At 34.1% G+C, this 13,740-nt stretch overlaps 1 protein-coding gene across 1 annotated transcript in view; it reads left to right on the top strand.

Moving 5' to 3' along the window:
• The window catches only part of LOC127719443 (procollagen-lysine,2-oxoglutarate 5-dioxygenase 1-like), a 40,004-nt gene that overhangs the window by 15,384 nt on the left and 10,880 nt on the right, over positions 1-13,740 (top strand). The window contains exon 8 of the mRNA XM_052225539.1: positions 12,691-12,835. Within this exon, the coding sequence (XP_052081499.1) occupies positions 12,691-12,835 (145 nt within the window). The remainder of the gene's footprint in view (positions 1-12,690; positions 12,836-13,740) is intronic.

The raw sequence follows: 13,740 nt of genomic DNA on the forward strand, positions 1-13,740 counted from the left end.
TTTATTATAAAATTTTATTGATGCAAAAAATGAGTCTAGGTTAATTGAATTTACTTTAATTATTTATTCAATTATTTCTGGGCCTATAATAATTTTCATTTATGGCCCATTTTAAAGAAAACATATAAATCTTTCAAGAAGTGTAAATCCGAGAATGTTTGACCAACTGTTTTATAATCACCTGTCATTTTATTCCAAACTTGGTATGGAGTAACATCATGCACTTGGGGGTGAAGATGGGGGTCATTTACATTGATATATGAGTTGCTTTTGAAAACCTTGATGAAATATTAATTAATTTGCCTTAATAATCAATTCATTTTATTGAACATCATTCGTGCGTTTAGGGGCGTTGTCACTTCCGTTCCTATGTGGAGTGATTGGTTGAAAAAAAAACAGTGCTATATTGCACAAATTATTAACCAAATTAAATTCTTATATTAAATTGATAATCAGGACTTCTGTCATTAGAGAAATGTTATTTAAAAGTACCTTTTGGAACAAACATTATTTCTAGTTCATCCTGCATAATGACGATCTCGAAGACACTTGATGAACTTTAAATAGTGCAGTGATACAGGTGGTCCCCTCTATCTGGTAAATGACGTCATAAAGGCGTGTATAATTGACAAAATTTTCCAGTGAAGGATATAATCTAAAGTGGTCTATTGGGAAAGGGTTCCTCACCTACAATTGCAGCTGTCATTGTCAATGTGTAATATGGTGACTGCCAAAAAATAAGTCCATTTATTAGTAAAAAGGGGGAATTTTTGTTTATAAATCCATTTTTGTCGAGCCTTCGACTTTTGTCGAAAAAGCGAGACATAGCGATCCTACATTCCGTCGGCGTCGTCGTCGGCGGCGTCCACAAATATTCACTCTGTGGATAAAGTTTTTGAAATTTTAATAACTTTCTTAAACTATCCTGGATTTCTACCAAACGTGGACAGAAGCTTGTTTATGATCATAAGATTATATTCAAAAGTAAATTTTGTTAAAAAAAAATTCCATTTTTTCCGTATTTTACTTATAAGTGGACTTAGTTTTTCTGCCAGGAAACATTACATTCACTCTGTGGTTAAAGTTTTTGAAATTTTAATAACTTTCTTAAACTATCCTGGATTTCTACCAAACTTGGAAAGAAGCTTGTTTATGATCATGAGATAGTATCCAGAAGGAAATTTTGATAAAATTTTGTTCCATTTTTTCCGTATTTTACTTATAAATGGACTTAGTTTTTCTTCCAGTCAACATTACATACATTCTGCAGTTTAAGTTTTTAAAACATTTATTAGATTCATAAATTATCCTGGATTTTTACCAAACTTGGACAGAAGCTACTTACAATCAAAAGATAGTATAGAGAGGAATATTTTTATTAATTTTTTTCCTCATTTTTGTTGAGCCTGCGATTAACACCAAAAGTAGGCGAGACACTGGGTTCCGCGGAACCCTTACAAATTTTTAGGCAGTTAAGCTGCCTTATGCGAGCACCCTAGATTTGTGTTCTAACCAATAATTGCTGAAATACGGGCCATTGTTATTATCTAGCTGGCTATTATGTTATTTATAACTAATTGGACATTTTTTTTAATACTTTTATTTCTAGAATACAAAAAATATGACCAGAAAAACCGTAAATGATCGTCGAACTACCCAAAACTTTTGAAGTTGCACATAGGAAGTAGTGCTCAATAAAAATTTGTACGTAGTTTATTATCCCCTGTGCTTTTGGCTACGATGTCATAGAACAATTGTATGAAATATTTCATCGCCGAAAATCGGTAATTACAAGTTGTTTATATTTCCAAAATGGCAAAATGCGCAGGAATATTGTTCATGTACAACAAATCTTTAAGTTAAATAAAGTTATATAAGTGGGTGGTAATTTTTGTCGAGCCTTCGACTTTTGTCGAAAAAGCGAGACATAGCGATCCTACATTCCGTCGGCGGCGGCGCCCACAAATATTCACTCTGTGGTTAAAGTTTTTAATAACTTTCTTAAACTATCCTGGATGTCTACCAAACTTGGACAGAAGCTTGTTTATGATCATAAGATAATATTCAAAAGTAAATTTTGTAAAAAAAAGATTATGTTTTTTTCTGTATTTTACTTATAAATGGACTTAGTTTTTCTGCCAGGAAACATTACATTCACTCTATGGTTAAAGTTTTTGAAATTTTAATAACTTTCTTAAACTATCCTGGATTTCTACCAAACTTGGACAGAAGCTTGTTTATGATACAAAGCTAGTATCTAGAAGGAAATTTTGTTAAAATTTTGTTCCATTTTTTTCGTATTTTACTTATAAATGGACTTAGTTTTTCTTCCAGTTAACATTACATACAGTCTGCAGTTTAAGTTTTTAAAACATTTATTAGATTCATAAACTATCCTGGATTTTTACCAAACTTGGACAGAAGCTACTTACAATCAAAAGATAGTATAGGGAGGAATATTTTTATTAATTTTTTTCCTCATTTTTGTTGAGCCTGTGATTAACAGCAAAAGTAGGCGAGACACTGGGTTCCGCGGAACCCTTACGAATTTTTAACTAATCTTGCCAAATATGGTGGTTGTTATTTTATGAATGAAACGAGGCCATGAAACAGATGAGGAAATTGACGTCGATGGGATGTTTTAAGTAATGTGGACAACTCGTCCCAGAGACAAGTCGGACCAAATCTACTCAAACCGTCTAAGAAGACAACTTTGACCGTTTGTCAGATATACTTGGGGTTTCATAAAATATTAGACTAACATGTCTAGCGGAGCCATTAATCTTTTGTTTGTGCATTGGGGTCTATTTAGGGGTATTTGGAGGAGCCTGAAGAAGGGAGGGGTTTACTATAGAACCTTATGGGATTTTATTTTTTTATATTAAATTTTCAAATGATTATTTCTCGAAAACAGTAAGTGATAGACACTTGCAGTCTTCAGTAATGAGAACAGGACAAAAAAAAATCAACCACAATATAGGGTGAGTCCCTGGGGGTCATCCCAACCCCCTTCAATTTGAAAATGTACATTTATCTTGTAAACCATCGCACCCCTAAACAATATATATACTTGTAAGGGACAATAAAAGAAATCAAATGAAAATAATTTGGGGGAGACCCCTGTGTCGTCCCACCCCCTCCTGTTTGAGAACTTGGAAATGGTCACGATCCCCACCCCTTAACCATATATATTCATGTATGGGACAATAAAACAAATCAATTGAAATATAGGGGGAGTCCCTGGGGTCACCCTTCCCCCTCCTGTTTGAGTACTTGTAATCGGTCGAGATCCCCACCCCTAAACCATATGTATTAATGTATGGGACAATATAACAAATCAAATGAAATATATGGGGAGTCCCTGGGGTCACCCCAACCCCTCCTGTTTGAGAACTTGGAAATGGTTGAGATCCCCACCCGTGAACCATATACATTCATGTATGGGACAATAAAACAAATCAAATGAAATATAGGGGAGTCCCTGGGGACACCCCACCACCTCCTGTTTGAGAACTTGTAAACAGTCAAGATCCCCACCCTAAACCATATATATTCATGTATGGGACAATAAAACAAATCAAATGAAATATATTGGGAGTTCTCGGGTCACCCCACCCCCTCCTGTTTGAAAACTTGGAAATGGTTGAGATCCCCACCCCTAAACCATATATATTCATGTATGGGACAATAAAACAGATCAAATGAAATATAGAGGGAGTTCCTCGGGTCACCCCACCCCCTCCTGTTTGAAAACTTGGAAATGGTTGAGATCCCCACCCCTAAACCATATATATTCATGTATGGGACAACAAAACAAATCAAATGAAATATAGGGGGAATCCATGGGGACACCCCACCCCCTCCTGTTTGTGAACTTGTAAACGGTCGAGATACCCACACCTAAACCATATTTATTCCTGTTCATCATTTCAAAAAGATTTGAATGACATACATGGTCAGTCTCCTAGGTGTCACATATGCATATCACTTTACTAGACCAAACCAATATGAACTGGATTTTGCCCAATGTCAGGAGACCATGGGAATGACGAATTATGGGGGCTTTGTTTGGGAGACTTCCTAACGGCATCCTGTTAAAATTATTTCTTGTTTATTATAAAATTTTATTGATGCAAAAAATGAGTCTAGGTTAATTGAATTTACTTTAATTATTTATTCAATTATTTCTGGGCCTATAATAATTTTCATTTATGGCCCATTTTAAAGAAAACATATAAATCTTTCAAGAAGTGTAAATCCGAGAATGTTTGACCAACTGTTTTATAATCACCTGTCATTTTATTCCAAACTTGGTATGGAGTAACATCATGCACTTGGGGGTGAAGATGGGGGTCATTTACATTGATATATGAGTTGCTTTTGAAAACCTTGATGAAATATTAATTAATTTGCCTTAATAATCAATTCATTTTATTGAACATCATTCGTGCGTTTAGGGGCGTTGTCACTTCCGTTCCTATGTGGAGTGATTGGTTGAAAAAAAAACAGTGCTATATTGCACAAATTATTAACCAAATTAAATTCTTATATTAAATTGATAATCAGGACTTCTGTCATTAGAGAAATGTTATTTAAAAGTACCTTTTGGAACAAACATTATTTCTAGTTCATCCTGCATAATGACGATCTCGAAGACACTTGATGAACTTTAAATAGTGCAGTGATACAGGTGGTCCCCTCTATCTGGTAAATGACGTCATAAAGGCGTGTATAATTGACAAAATTTTCCAGTGAAGGATATAATCTAAAGTGGTCTATTGGGAAAGGGTTCCTCACCTACAATTGCAGCTGTCATTGTCAATGTGTAATATGGTGACTGCCAAAAAATAAGTCCATTTATTAGTAAAAAGGGGGAATTTTTGTTTATAAATCCATTTTTGTCGAGCCTTCGACTTTTGTCGAAAAAGCGAGACATAGCGATCCTACATTCCGTCGGCGTCGTCGTCGGCGGCGTCCACAAATATTCACTCTGTGGATAAAGTTTTTGAAATTTTAATAACTTTCTTAAACTATCCTGGATTTCTACCAAACGTGGACAGAAGCTTGTTTATGATCATAAGATTATATTCAAAAGTAAATTTTGTTAAAAAAAAATTCCATTTTTTCCGTATTTTACTTATAAGTGGACTTAGTTTTTCTGCCAGGAAACATTACATTCACTCTGTGGTTAAAGTTTTTGAAATTTTAATAACTTTCTTAAACTATCCTGGATTTCTACCAAACTTGGAAAGAAGCTTGTTTATGATCATGAGATAGTATCCAGAAGGAAATTTTGATAAAATTTTGTTCCATTTTTTCCGTATTTTACTTATAAATGGACTTAGTTTTTCTTCCAGTCAACATTACATACATTCTGCAGTTTAAGTTTTTAAAACATTTATTAGATTCATAAATTATCCTGGATTTTTACCAAACTTGGACAGAAGCTACTTACAATCAAAAGATAGTATAGAGAGGAATATTTTTATTAATTTTTTTCCTCATTTTTGTTGAGCCTGCGATTAACACCAAAAGTAGGCGAGACACTGGGTTCCGCGGAACCCTTACAAATTTTTAGGCAGTTAAGCTGCCTTATGCGAGCACCCTAGATTTGTGTTCTAACCAATAATTGCTGAAATACGGGCCATTGTTATTATCTAGCTGGCTATTATGTTATTTATAACTAATTGGACATTTTTTTTAATACTTTTATTTCTAGAATACAAAAAATATGACCAGAAAAACCGTAAATGATCGTCGAACTACCCAAAACTTTTGAAGTTGCACATAGGAAGTAGTGCTCAATAAAAATTTGTACGTAGTTTATTATCCCCTGTGCTTTTGGCTACGATGTCATAGAACAATTGTATGAAATATTTCATCGCCGAAAATCGGTAATTACAAGTTGTTTATATTTCCAAAATGGCAAAATGCGCAGGAATATTGTTCATGTACAACAAATCTTTAAGTTAAATAAAGTTATATAAGTGGGTGGTAATTTTTGTCGAGCCTTCGACTTTTGTCGAAAAAGCGAGACATAGCGATCCTACATTCCGTCGGCGGCGGCGCCCACAAATATTCACTCTGTGGTTAAAGTTTTTAATAACTTTCTTAAACTATCCTGGATGTCTACCAAACTTGGACAGAAGCTTGTTTATGATCATAAGATAATATTCAAAAGTAAATTTTGTAAAAAAAAGATTATGTTTTTTTCTGTATTTTACTTATAAATGGACTTAGTTTTTCTGCCAGGAAACATTACATTCACTCTATGGTTAAAGTTTTTGAAATTTTAATAACTTTCTTAAACTATCCTGGATTTCTACCAAACTTGGACAGAAGCTTGTTTATGATACAAAGCTAGTATCTAGAAGGAAATTTTGTTAAAATTTTGTTCCATTTTTTTCGTATTTTACTTATAAATGGACTTAGTTTTTCTTCCAGTTAACATTACATACAGTCTGCAGTTTAAGTTTTTAAAACATTTATTAGATTCATAAACTATCCTGGATTTTTACCAAACTTGGACAGAAGCTACTTACAATCAAAAGATAGTATAGGGAGGAATATTTTTATTAATTTTTTTCCTCATTTTTGTTGAGCCTGTGATTAACAGCAAAAGTAGGCGAGACACTGGGTTCCGCGGAACCCTTACGAATTTTTAACTAATCTTGCCAAATATGGTGGTTGTTATTTTATGAATGAAACGAGGCCATGAAACAGATGAGGAAATTGACGTCGATGGGATGTTTTAAGTAATGTGGACAACTCGTCCCAGAGACAAGTCGGACCAAATCTACTCAAACCGTCTAAGAAGACAACTTTGACCGTTTGTCAGATATACTTGGGGTTTCATAAAATATTAGACTAACATGTCTAGCGGAGCCATTAATCTTTTGTTTGTGCATTGGGGTCTATTTAGGGGTATTTGGAGGAGCCTGAAGAAGGGAGGGGTTTACTATAGAACCTTATGGGATTTTATTTTTTTATATTAAATTTTCAAATGATTATTTCTCGAAAACAGTAAGTGATAGACACTTGCAGTCTTCAGTAATGAGAACAGGACAAAAAAAAATCAACCACAATATAGGGTGAGTCCCTGGGGGTCATCCCAACCCCCTTCAATTTGAAAATGTACATTTATCTTGTAAACCATCGCACCCCTAAACAATATATATACTTGTAAGGGACAATAAAAGAAATCAAATGAAAATAATTTGGGGGAGACCCCTGTGTCGTCCCACCCCCTCCTGTTTGAGAACTTGGAAATGGTCACGATCCCCACCCCTTAACCATATATATTCATGTATGGGACAATAAAACAAATCAATTGAAATATAGGGGGAGTCCCTGGGGTCACCCTTCCCCCTCCTGTTTGAGTACTTGTAATCGGTCGAGATCCCCACCCCTAAACCATATGTATTAATGTATGGGACAATATAACAAATCAAATGAAATATATGGGGAGTCCCTGGGGTCACCCCAACCCCTCCTGTTTGAGAACTTGGAAATGGTTGAGATCCCCACCCGTGAACCATATACATTCATGTATGGGACAATAAAACAAATCAAATGAAATATAGGGGAGTCCCTGGGGACACCCCACCACCTCCTGTTTGAGAACTTGTAAACAGTCAAGATCCCCACCCTAAACCATATATATTCATGTATGGGACAATAAAACAAATCAAATGAAATATATTGGGAGTTCTCGGGTCACCCCACCCCCTCCTGTTTGAAAACTTGGAAATGGTTGAGATCCCCACCCCTAAACCATATATATTCATGTATGGGACAATAAAACAGATCAAATGAAATATAGAGGGAGTTCCTCGGGTCACCCCACCCCCTCCTGTTTGAAAACTTGGAAATGGTTGAGATCCCCACCCCTAAACCATATATATTCATGTATGGGACAACAAAACAAATCAAATGAAATATAGGGGGAATCCATGGGGACACCCCACCCCCTCCTGTTTGTGAACTTGTAAACGGTCGAGATACCCACACCTAAACCATATTTATTCCTGTTCATCATTTCAAAAAGATTTGAATGACATACATGGTCAGTCTCCTAGGTGTCACATATGCATATCACTTTACTAGACCAAACCAATATGAACTGGATTTTGCCCAATGTCAGGAGACCATGGGAATGACGAATTATGGGGGCTTTGTTTGGGAGACTTCCTAACGGCATCCTGTTAAAATTATTTCTTGTTTATTATAAAATTTTATTGATGCAAAAAATGAGTCTAGGTTAATTGAATTTACTTTAATTATTTATTCAATTATTTCTGGGCCTATAATAATTTTCATTTATGGCCCATTTTAAAGAAAACATATAAATCTTTCAAGAAGTGTAAATCCGAGAATGTTTGACCAACTGTTTTATAATCACCTGTCATTTTATTCCAAACTTGGTATGGAGTAACATCATGCACTTGGGGGTGAAGATGGGGGTCATTTACATTGATATATGAGTTGCTTTTGAAAACCTTGATGAAATATTAATTAATTTGCCTTAATAATCAATTCATTTAATGAACATAAATGTACAATATACGAATGTTTAATGTTTGTTCTTTCAAATCTTAAAAAAATTGAAGCAACACTGCCACAGTTATAATAATAACGTTTGCCTTGGTTTTTTGGTTAACTGCCTACAGTTCTTACAGCGCTTTGATTTGTCTCGCCTTGACGGAGTCAAAAAGCGAGACATAGGTATGCTGTTTCCAGCGGCGGCGTCAACAATGTATTGCAGATAGTTTGTGATTAGGTCTAGTTCATGGTGAACCACTAGTGGTAGGTCAATGATATTTGGTATGCAGTTGTATAAGCATTGGCACATCTCATTACCATGGAGATTATTTGGCCCCACCCCCTCAGTCAAGGTATATTGACTTTGAAACTTTGCTAAGTTTACATGTATTAGTTTGTGATTAGGTCAGTTTATGGTGAACCACAAGTGGTAGGTCAATGATATTTGGTATGCAGTTGTATTAGCATTGGCACATCTCATTACCATGGAGATTATTTGGCCTCACCCCCTCAGTCAAGGTCTATTGACTTTGAAACTTTGCTTAGTTTACATGTATTAGTTTGTGATTAGGTCAGTTTATGGGGAACCACTAGTGGTAGGTCAATGATATTTGGTATGCAGTTGTATAAGCATTTGCATATCTCATTTCCATGGAGATTATTTGGCCCTGCCCCCTCAATCATGGTCTATTGACTTTAAAACTTTTGCTTAGTTTACATGTATTATAGTTTGTGATTAGGTCAGTTTAAGGGGAACCGTTAGTGGTAGGTCAATGATAATTGGTATGCAGTTGTATTATAAGAAGCATTAGCACATCTTATTTCCATGGAAAATATTTGGTCCTTACTTCTCAGTCATGGTCTATTGACTTTGAAACTTTTGCTTAGTTTACATGTATTAGTTTGTGATTAGGTCAGTTTAAGATGAACCACTAATGTTAAGTCAATGATATTCAATGCATTTGCAAGTTTCATTTCCATGGAGATTATATAACCCCACCCCCTAATTATGGTTCATTGACTTTGAAACTTTTACATAGTTTACAAGTTAATGTTTGTGTTTAGGTTTGTTTAAAGGGAACGACTTATGAAAAATCAATGGTATTTGGTTTGCAGTTGTATTAGCATTGGCACATCTCATTTCCATGGAGACTGTTTAGCCCTGTACATTCAGTCATGGTTCATTGACTTTGAATATTTGCATAACTTACATGTTAAAGTATTGTAATTTTAATCTCAACATTTTCATTATCAAAATAACAAATAGGCGAGACATATCTCTGTGTTAACAGTTTATGTTAAGTTCTTGATCGTTATATATATAATTATTTGCAGTTACAATTAAGGCCAATAAAAAATAGGTGTGTTTCCTGTTGCATGCTCCCAAAAAATAAATTGGAAGGTAAAAAAAAATCTTACGAGACAAAATACTGTAAGTCATGACTATTTCAGTATAGCTTACAATCAACTTACAATCAATTTTTGTTGTAAATTTTTGCGAAAAGATCGACCCCCCCCCCCCCCCCCCCCCCCCCCCCCCTGATTTTATTTCCATCAACCTTCAGGCTTATCATGAAGTGCGACAATGTTACCAACTGCGAGGTGAGGTCGTGTGAAATTTATTTAAATGGATATATATGCTGACTGAATGATTCCTTTCTTTAACTACCCATGGCAATCAGTGGATTACCTGTAAAAAAATAGTGATACAAATTTTGTGACCATTGATTTCTCATATATTTAACTTTCACAGACATGTTCATTTTGCCCAAAGGTGTCCTTAAAACCACAAATCGCCCAAACATGTCCAATTTCACATTCCCAAATGGTCCAATTATTTACTTCACCAAAATTGTTATTCGCCCAAATCTTGTCCACTTTATAAAAACTTTAAGCTCAAATATGTCCTCAATATTTATGCACAAAGGTTAACGATATTCAATGATGGGTAAACAGACACCTGATAAGAAGGAATATCACAATAAAATGTTATCTTGCGACAGCTCTATATTAATTTTTTGTCAATATGATTATTATTTTTATAATTTTAGATGAAGGTATTTCACAAATATTATACATTAAGTTTTATCATGCCAGTTTTCACTAGACTAGTGGAAGTTTTCTCAGTGCTCCAGCTATTGATTAAGTAATCATTAATTAGCATTAGTTTGTTCAAAGTCAGTTGTTTATATTTAGCATAATAATTTGCAACACATACATTAACTCTTGGTGGTTGATTGCTTGATGTACAGTGGCAAATATTTCATGCATATTTAGAGCAAATATAAAGATTGCAATTAGTTAGTTTTGTTCAATTTAATTCATTGTTTACAAAGTAAATTATTATTTTGCACTAAAATACTGCAGTGATGCCTATATATCTTAATAATGTATCAGGGATTCAGGGTACTGCAGGTACGGCTTTCTGCAAAAGTGGTTTCTGGGCTTTTAGAGAAGTACTGTTTCATTTTTACAATAAAACAAAAGGACAGTTTCTGTAATAATTTCAATAGGATTTATATTTGAATAACATGATTAATTTACAAATCACTATTTAATAACGGTGCACATGACTAAGCATTCATAAAAGTGAGACATTTTGGCTTCATATGGAGCGTTTTAGTGTTCATAATTATAAAAAGGACATGTTTTTGGGATAGATGTCACCTGTTTCTGAGTGTTACAAACATAATACTCCTTACTTGGGACCACTCAATGTCAATTTTAAAAATACATGTAGTTTATAGTATACATACATGTATTACTAATACGAAGGGAAAAAGCATTACAAAATTATATGCGGCCATATATATGTATTTTAACCAAAATATCTTCACTGCATGTTTTTTTTTTCAAGTATTGAACACGTTTGTGAAATAATAATTTCAATGTGTTGCTTCATGCATACTATAGCTATATATTATATGGATGATAATGTACGTTGTATTTAAAAAGTTGCACGGACATATATTAGTTCGAGACAAAAATTGGTTAGACAAATAGGTTGAAATCCAGTAATTTTTTGCAAAATCTAAAAATTATCCAAAATTTGGAATGATATGGAAAGTTCCGACATGTGTTCGTTTGTTCACAAATACAAATAATAATGTCACATGATTATTCAATGATGTCAGATTCATTATCCACCATCTTTATGTGTGCATACAAATTTCCTCATCATAGTCATTTTTCGTGTATAAACTTGAATAAATTGAAAAGATATGTTCATTGTTACATGTTAAATACAAAGATATTGCAATTACAGATAATTCAGAAATTATGTTGGTTAGATATTTTAGAAATCAGAGAAAAATGTCAGTGACCCAATATCATCAAGGTTCACATTTTTGTCCATTGTCTACATTTCTAAAAAATGGGATTGTTACTTACCGCTCTCAAAGACAAATGTCAACAGCACCCAAATATAATACAAATGAATTATAGATAATGCTCAAAGGAATTTCTGAAAACAAAAAGATTATATTCTCCATTGAAGTCGAACGTGGAAGAAGACTCATTCATGGAATTTTTTATGGCACGATAGATCCTTACTCACTAGAGGATTTTATATAACAAAATTATATAGGAGTTCACTAACAGTGTCTTCTCTTCTTCTGATATACAATCTCAGCTTCATTTAATATTGAAGATTACGTCAGGATTAATATATTACCTTTACAGTAGCTTCAATTAGGAATTACATTTCAGCGGAGGACATTTATTTATAGTTATCTTTGTGAATCTTTGGGATCACAACAGCTAGTTCAACCAACCAGCGGTATTTGAATTTTGGGAATATCTATTTTTAATGCAGTTTTTTGCACACTTAAATAGGAATTATAGAAAAATGGAATGCTGTTAGTAGATATAAAAAAGAAAATAATAAACTCTTTTTATAAAAGATGGATTAGATTAGGGTTCTGTGTATTCCATTATTTGTACAACTCTCTTTACACTTGGGAATTTTGTGGAATTTCGTGACCTAAATGGTACGCGAAAATTAACATTTTTATATATAGTATAGTAATAATGCTTGAAAATGGTTGTCGATCACAATATATGAAATGGAGTTCCTGGAAGGGAAAGGGGGAGAAGTCTCCTCCTAAATATTCCATAAAATTCAAAACTTAATATTTACTTTTCTTTCAGAGGTTTGTGGAATGTGCCATACATTAGATATGTTTATCTGATTCATGGTTCCCTAATGCCTAAACTGCAGAGAGCTTTTATACGGGAAGATATATCGGATGAAGAAGAGAGAGATATCAGCTTTACTAAAAATATCAGGGAGAAGGTAGTAGGAAAACTATATCATAACATAAATCTGTTTCAGTACAAATACAATAAAGAAATTGGTTCTTAGAAATACATATATTTCATGTTACCTTGGAAATTACAAACTGCAGGATGATGTGAAGTAAAGAAAGCAACCAAACAACTGGAATAATCAAATAAATATCAAAAAGTCATTTTAAGGTCTTCAAGGGGGACTGGCACAGACACTTCATGGGAAACTTTTAATCTTTTTCAACCTAGACATCATGAACATGATTTTTTATGCCCCCGCCGTAACGGAGGGGCCATTAAGTTTTACCTTTGTCTGTCTGTACGTACGTCCCAAAATTGGTTTCCTTTCTCTAACTTTAGTTTGCCTCAACCAAATGTTATGAAACTTATACACAATGCTTATTACCACAAAACACAGATCAAGTTTGAATGTTGGTGGCGTCACTTTTACTGTTCTAGAGTTATGCCCCTTTACAAATGAAAAAATTGCTGAATTTTTCGATTCTGTTCTCTAATTTGAGTTAATCACTAGCCAGTCAACACTGAGGTTGTGAGTTCGAACCCCGCTCGTGCAGGTGCACTCAACTCCAATCTTAATTGACTAGGATTGTCAGTTTTCCTATCGAAGGTCAGTGGTTTTCTCTGGCACTCCGGCTTCCTCCACCAATAAAAACTGACTGCCACAAAATAGCCCAAAAGCGGTGCTTAAAAGTGGCGTAAAAACACCAAAAATCAAATAAATCTAATTTGAGTTTGCCTCAACCAAATGTTATGAAACTTATACACAATGCTTCTTACCACAAAACACAGATCAAGTTAGATTTTTGGTGGCATCACTTTAACCATTCTAGAGTTATGCCCCTTTATAAATGGAAAAATTGCAAAATTTTTATTTTCTTCTAAATTTTAAGT

The sequence above is a fragment of the Mytilus californianus genome, unplaced genomic scaffold, assembly GCF_021869535.1.
Source record: "Mytilus californianus isolate M0D057914Y unplaced genomic scaffold, xbMytCali1.0.p SCAF_11, whole genome shotgun sequence".
In the NCBI taxonomy this organism is placed as follows: domain Eukaryota; kingdom Metazoa; phylum Mollusca; class Bivalvia; order Mytilida; family Mytilidae; genus Mytilus; species Mytilus californianus.